Below are 7,855 nucleotides of genomic sequence, written 5' to 3' on the forward strand. Positions count from 1 at the left end.
TGCATTTTACTACCCATTACTTTACTCAGTACATTTTCCTGTATATGCACTTATATTTGCACATTTTGCTGTACATAACTTTACTACTTCACTACATATACTTTACTTTAAAACAACCATTAGACTCGTACACATACTTCCCTTTACTATACTTTTGTACTACATAAACATATTTATTTTACAACAATTACTACGCGCCTCACTCTATAAATACATACAACATATGTTTACATTACAACAATACACATACTTTTACTTTATACTAAATAGTTTTTATATGAGCAAATACTCATAATCAAACTTTGCTTCAAAATACTTCTAAATTACTCAAGGAAAAAACAGAGCTATATGGCCGTTTCAGGAATAAATACGGCGTTAAATCCGTCTCAATGAAAAAATTAAAAACAATCTTACCCAGAATAGTTGGGCTCTGGTCACTAATACTTATATTACATGTACAAATTCTTTATATGAAATGAGGAAGCTGGTTAGAAACGTCCGCTTTCTCTAATTGCTACGCTCAGACTGAATTACTAAATGCAGGGAATTAGAACCAGCCCAGTGAAACCAGTTGAGTGAATAAACTACTAACATTATAAGCGTAAAACAAAATATGTGGAAAGTAATAATTATGGATGTAAATTGCCACAGTTGGTCCATTTCCTTATAATATGTTCCTCAGAAAGGATATTAGCAGAAGAATGTTTTGCAAACATTAATGAATTAGGGGGAACACTTTGACTAATGTGTAAATTAGTTTGATAATTCAGAGAAATAAACTTTTACTATTTTTGTGTTTGGCACTAATAGACCTACCATGTGTTGACACGTCCGATTTCACTAATTACATGTTCAATGTACGGTTATCATATGATGAAAAATTGCTTTGTTTAATAGCGCTAGCATTGATATGCTCTGATGTTTACATTTTAACCTAACTTATTTTTTTCATTAACAAAAACAGTCAATTTGATACAGTATACAATCAATGTGGATTTTTGTTTTGTTTTTGATTGTGTTCTCAAAAGTATCTTATACATGAGTGTATTTTTAATGTAAAATTACGACGAATTAATAATTTCATCTAGACAACGTTTACGATGCACTTGTTCCCGTGCTTATGCCAATGTTGAATAGTTATATAGAGGTTATGTAATATTACTATATCTAGTTCACAGATTAACATAATTATTAACACACTGTATAAAACTCCAGAATCGCTTTACAAACAATACACTAAACAATTATAGTCCCTTCGTGATTAACGTTCAGCTTTTCGATTGAGAACAATGTTTCCCCTTCTGAGCCCCATCTTGCCTCTTATCTTAACCTGTACAAACTGTTCGTAAACATCGTTTTGAATCATAAACCAACATGCATTGTGAGAATAGGTGAGTAGCATTCAATATTTAATCATAAAGAATTTAAATTTATTAAGAAAGTGTTTGTAGAAAAAGATAAACAATGTACAATATATGATTAAAAACTACTTTAATTAATGATGTTTAACGATATGGATACGTGTCAGTGTCTGTGTATGGCGGACAAATACAGTCAGTTTTTGAATCGAAGAAACAAAATAATAACGTCCAGTAAAAGCAAATGTATTTTGTTAACATTTATTTTGATGATTATTTTAATTATTTTATAAATAAATAATGATGAAATATCTAGTCTTCCAGATACGTATACACCAGAATTTCATGACAATCGTGCTGTTTTACAAATGCCCCACAATACTTTAGGAAAAACTGGATTGAAGGTGTCAAAACTAAGTTTTGGTAAGTGTAATTATTCTATTCATCACTATTTAAGTGTCTTGAATCTGTTTTCAATTTAATTTTATGTTGCTTCAGGTAATAAAAAGATATAAAAGAGATTTTTGTCAGAATTTTTATAAAATTTGCCTTAGTTTAGATATCAGGAAGCCTTTCAAAGTGCTTGAACTGATTTAGAAATAACACCATTTTGAATTGAAATTTTGTTATTCAAATGATTTAAAATTTAGTACAAAGCCAAATGTCAGTAGTAGTAATGTGAACAGACTTCTTATAAAGGTTACACTTAACATTTAAAAACCGATCAAATGTTCATGTCAAAACTTAGTTTAGATTGGTATAATTATAATATATACTCAACACTATTCCAAAATATTTATTCGTTGCAATTTTGTTGCTGTTATTACTATAAAGAAGATAAAATATAGATATTCTCTGAAACTGAGTTTGTTTTTAAAAGAAAGGCTTTAGATAATTGCCTTAGTACCAGAAAACATTTTAAAGTGGATTGAAGTTTCTTCAAAACTGAAAAAAAAAAAAATCTAGTTCACTCATAGTGTAGGGGAAAGAGGGTCCTTAAAAAGTTCATTAGCCGATCGAAATGTTAACCTAGGTTAATGAACTTCTTATAACTAACTCTCACTTAGATGTAACATAAGCCCCTTCTAATTGTCAAGTGTACGGCGATAACTAGTGAATTTAGTCTTCAATCACAACTATGAAAATGGTTCTAATGACGATGAATTTACGGCCCCATAAATGTATTACGAAAACTTCTTCAGGTATTTTACGTTGTTGTACCTAGAGGTGCCATCAGGTACTGTATTCCATTTAATTTGCATCATTAATTTGCATTCATTCGTTAATATGAAAAATGGAGGTTTTTTCCATATATTTTTTTACAGTTTTTCACTATCAAATTTTGTTTTTCATGCAGCATCAGGCTGTAAAATATTATTTGATGAAGTCTAAAAATATACGAAATACACTTCTTATAAAAAGCAAAAGTATGCAAAAAGAGAAAACAAATGACAGTAAGAGGCTATTGTTACATGTATGTCATCTTTCTAAATTAAATGTTTATCTAACTGAATTCTAACTGAAATACTATCTTATAACTGTAACTGTAATACTTATAATAAATGTCTCTGTAATAGATATCCATCTTTACTTTGAGATTACAATAACATTCTTTAAAGCAATATTCATTAAAGTTTTGTTTTAATAAATACCATTGATAAAACGAGATAATATTTCCTTTCAGGGGCATCGTCTCTAGGAAACGTTTTCCGTTCAACCAATGAGAGTGAGAGTATAGAGGTGGTTCGTGAGGCCCTCCGACAGGGTATAAATTACATTGATGTTGCGCCTTGGTATGGACACGGGCTGGCAGAGAAGGTGCTGGGAAAGGTATGTTATATCAATGTTAAATACTTACAATGTAAAAGAAAATGCAAAACTGGCGTGTTTTATATTCCATGAAATTTTATGTAAGGCAGATTTTCATGAGATAAAAAAACAAAATGTTTTGTTTAACTTCGATTAGGATACCATCGATTTGCATAGGTCAGATTCTAAATATAACCTCAAACAAAAGGTAAAGATCGCCTGCTTAATCTAAATTGATTGCAATCAAACGAATTTTCAATGTGCATTAAAAATAGAAACGACGTCTGAACATGTTATGTTTAATAAGATGAACTTTATACCATCAAATCACAGAGTGTAAAAGTTGCTATAAACTTCTTAATATTACCTCAGGCATTGGATGGCATCCCCAGAACCGCATATTATATTGCTACAAAAGTAGGCCGCTATCAACCGGAAGTGGACAAAATGTTTGATTTTTCTGCTGAGAGGACGTTACGGAGTGTGGACGAAAGTTTACAAAGAATGGGACTCGACTTTGTCGATGTTATACAGGTTATCTCTTTTTTGCAATGTACAACACTAAGTTATCAATAGTGAAAATGGCAATACATTGTAAGCATAAGAGTAAAACGATGAATTTACATCTGATGATAAATATTACAAAGGAATGCTAGTTAAAAACGATATCGAAAAGGTATGTAATGAATTAAAAACAAAATTAATATATCTAAGAGTCAAGTACTTCTTTTTTTCTTGAAAGCACTTAGAGTCAACTACTTCTTTTTTCTTGAAGGTCCATGATATGGAATTTGCACCTAGTCTAGATATTATCATAAACGAAACTCTTCCGGCGTTGCAAAAAGTTCAGCAAAGCGGTAAAGCTCGGTTTATAGGAATCACTGGATATCCACTCGGAAACTTTCGGTATAAAACGTTATGCTTATTAGTCCCCTACCGGTTTCACCGGAGGGGACTATAGCTTTCCTCTGCGTCCGTCTGTCCGTCCGTCAGTCTGTCTGTCTGTCCCACTTCAGTTTTCCACACTTTTTTTCTTTATGCATTTGAGGAATAATATGAAACTTGCTGAACAGCTTCAAAATGTCAAACTACAGATCAAGTTTACACTTTTGTAGCGTCTGATTGACATATTTTCGAGAAAAATAATTTTTTATATTCCAATTTTTTAATGTTCGGGTTCGTTATCGGGTTCGGTGTGTACCTGAATAAACGAGGTCAGTATGTAGTCAGTAATACTATCGTGCGTTACTTGTACCATTCCTTTTCCTGTACCATTCCTTTTATCATTTCTAACAAACAAATAAATTCTATAAAATAGTGTCAAGCATTGTGTTGTAAATTTAATCGGCAGGGATTTTTGTAGTATTATTACAATCGGGTTCGTTGTCGGGTTGGGCTGTTTAACTGTTTCGTTTGATTTGGGGTACAGAAGACGGTAAGAAATGATATTGTGCATAACAGTGAATTGTTTTCACAAATTTTTACCAGCGAATACAGAATAGACTTGGCGAAATTACAGGAGATGAAATAAAGAGTATTATTTTACCTATTTCCTATTTAATTTCTATATCAACTATATAGCTTTAATTTCCTCTGTTCTTTTATCTCTGATTAAAGCATGACATCTCGTTTACAATAGCTCTGAAATAGTTGTGTGCTTGGAACCTTTCATAGAATAATACAAACCGGTAGGGGACGTGTATTGCTTATGCAATACTCTCAGAATGCTTGTTTTCTTTATTTCTTCTTCTGTCCTGTTATTTCTTTCAATTTTTTTTGTACAAAATTATTTTAAACTGGGGCAATTTGTTTCTAAAAATATACTATATTTTAAGAATATAGTCTATGATTGTATTTTTTCAAAAAATGAAAAAAAAATGTATTAAAGACATTCCGAGTTATCTCATTGTTTTTATATACATTGATTTTTTTGAAACGTTGTATAATATTCAAAAGTAGATATTTCAGTAATTATCATAATGAAAGAATTTATTGTTGATTAATTAAACAACCAATATAAAGGAAACATTGTAACAATTGTCAATGTGTGTATTTGCTTAAAGCCTTTTTTAATTGTTGTAGAACTGTGCTCGAGAGAAGTACCGTAAAAATCGACACAGTTTTGACCTACTGTAGAGCATGTATCCATGACAACGGATTGCAAGAATATATACCGTTCTTTCAGGTATATTCATCAAAATAAATCAACGCTTTTATAAATTTGTCAAAGCAAACAAAAATTAAAGAAAATCATCATTCCATATTAACCTATCATAGTTATAGCAAATGAATATTTAAAAAAAAAAAATTACTATCAACTAATTTATGGTGTCATTCTTAACCGCTGAATACCAATTTTCGTGGATTTTGTTGTTTGGTAAATAAACGGAAATTTGACGTTCATTAAGAGCAGATCACAATGACGGATTGATAGGATCATTGTCCACGAATTGTAGTATTCTTAAACACAGAAAATATTTGAAAAAGTGATGTCCACACATATTAGTGAAACCAAAGTCTGTACCGTATGCAGTTCATAATGATTTGATTATGCGACATTGACAGGAAAGGGGCATTGGCATTATCAATGCTTCACCGATTGCAATGGGCCTACTTTCAAATCAAGGACCGCCCGATTGGCATCCTGCAACAAAAGATATCAAAGATGCCTGTGCTAGATCAGCATCATTTTGTAGAGTAAGATTGTTGTTGTTGTCCTTGTCTCTGATCAATAAAATAATCATTAAACTTTACTGCACATTTTGAGTACGTTATTAACTGATAAAAACTTATATTGCTATCAATCTTTTTTTACGACCTAAACTGGCATCATGTCTTTTTTTTCAATTTAGCAAAATTAAAAAATATAAACAAGTTTGCTTCAATTCGAGAAACGTTAGATATTGATGGCAAATTCACAGTTTTAGAATTTCATTGTGCACAGTTGATGAATTAAATGAACAAAATATTTGGTGATAATAGATAAATTGATCTTGTAGAGCCTTGCATAGTCAAAGCATTTTTCTTTATTCACACATTAGGACAATGATTGCGATATTTCAAAACTTGCAATGGCGTATACCTTGGGGTTTCCTGGCGTCCACACCACATTGTTTAGTACTGCAAGGTAAATTCAGTTTTAAAACCTGTGTCTTGCTTCTGTGTCATTTGACATTACGAACAATAATAATTAATATAAAATCAAACATAAAAAATTACCAAGTTTAATTTTTGATTTAATAATTTACATATTCTTTTCCATATGATTTTTCATCTCTATTCATAACTACCTATACTTATCAACATTTTCAATCATGCAATTTAGCCTCTATCAAAGCTTTTACGTTTATTTTTCATTTTAAGTTTGGGAAATTTAAGGAAAAATTTAGCATGTGCTAACACTCAACTCTCACACAAAGAAGAAGACGTTTTAAAGGAGGTTATTAAAAGGTATATAAGGATCATTATTATGTGCAATTTATAGTAATAATTGCTTAATTTTATAAGACGATATGTCGAATTGATTCAAAAATAATTTGTGTCATACTGATTTTTTTCTGTTTGTTTTTGTTTTTGGTTCTTTTGGGGTTTTTGTTTTTGGTAACTTTTAAATGATTTTCGTATTGACACTCTATTCGCCAAACTTGTAAAGAGAAGTCGAATTGAATTGCATGATTAAGCAATAGTTGGGTTTCCAAGAAGTCTTATATGTATACAAATATTTCTTTGTTGAAGTTATTTTATTGAATGTTATATAGGTATATAGATCCGCTACCAGTACACCATTGGGAAGGTGTAGAGGTAGACGAATACAAGCGTCAACTACAGGGTGTACCAGATGAGCATACTTTCAAACTTGGATGACGCTGTTCATTGATATTATTTTACGGGCTTCAGGTCTATCAATTCAGTATTTATTTTTTATTCAAAGTAAACTATTGCTCAAACTTGATGTTTTTGTTGTTTTTGTTGTTGTTGTTGTTGTTGTTGTATTTTTTTTTTGGGGGGGGGGTGTTGGGTTGGGGGGTTGCTTTTTATTTTGATGTTTGTTTGTTTGGTTTTTTTTTGGTCCTCTTTTTTTTTGCTTTTGTTTGTTTTGTTTGTTTTTTCTTCTTTTTTTTGGGGGGGGGGGAGGGGGGGGGGGTTAAAGAAATGTAACATCATACTTTCATACTTTCTAATGTATAATAGATTGAAAACAGTGGGCAACATACATTCATACGGGAGGTCAAATACCTTCTAGTCTGGTTTGTAGTGTTTCTACAGTAGTTTAATTATTGAACACAGATTTTATTAACTACACTGAACATAAAATTTAATTAATATAATAAAATACATATTACTCATTTAATTGAATTCAGATTTTTGCTCATATTTTATAAACATGGAAAACCTTCACTAATTATTTCTTTGTATATGTCAAAGCACATCAGAAATTCCTACATGTATGACACATTTCATTTGAAAGATATTTCAAAAGGCTGCACCATTTTTTTTCCATGCTTAGACACCAAAACAATGGTGAATATATTTCGTATCCAACAAAAATTATTGTTTGATAAATGTTTAATGTAAAAATTATTCAAAGGTATTTCAAAGACATTTTATTTTGAGTCTTCCCTGGAAGACAAATAAGTCTAAAAAAAAAAAAAAAAAAAGTATTAAGCTTGATAAGCAATTTGAAATAC

The 7,855-nt window shown here is 30.7% G+C and overlaps 1 protein-coding gene across 1 annotated transcript; it reads left to right on the forward strand.

The window, feature by feature from the left end:
• The first annotated feature begins 1,270 nt into the window (after nt 1–1,270).
• Nucleotides 1,271–7,114, forward strand: LOC128163720 (uncharacterized). Its single transcript, XM_052827362.1, has 10 exons — nt 1,271–1,391; nt 1,675–1,781; nt 3,043–3,188; nt 3,540–3,701; nt 3,943–4,073; nt 5,250–5,352; nt 5,733–5,864; nt 6,209–6,294; nt 6,531–6,617; nt 6,926–7,114. The coding sequence occupies exons 1-10, from the start codon at nt 1,375–1,377 to the stop codon at nt 7,029–7,031; spliced, it is 1,077 nt and encodes a 358-aa protein (XP_052683322.1). The 5' UTR covers nt 1,271–1,374; the 3' UTR covers nt 7,032–7,114.
• The last annotated feature ends 741 nt before the right edge of the window (nt 7,115–7,855 follow it).

This window comes from Crassostrea angulata, chromosome 9 (genome assembly GCF_025612915.1).
Source record: "Crassostrea angulata isolate pt1a10 chromosome 9, ASM2561291v2, whole genome shotgun sequence".
NCBI classification, from domain to species: domain Eukaryota; kingdom Metazoa; phylum Mollusca; class Bivalvia; order Ostreida; family Ostreidae; genus Magallana; species Magallana angulata.

Coding starts and splice junctions, on each gene's coding strand:
- LOC128163720 (XM_052827362.1), top strand. Junction 3,189..3,539: donor CAGAGAAGGTGCTGGGAAAG/GTATGTTATATC, acceptor ATATTACCTCAG/GCATTGGATGGCATCCCCAG. Junction 4,074..5,249: donor TATCCACTCGGAAACTTTCG/GTATAAAACGTT, acceptor TAATTGTTGTAG/AACTGTGCTCGAGAGAAGTA.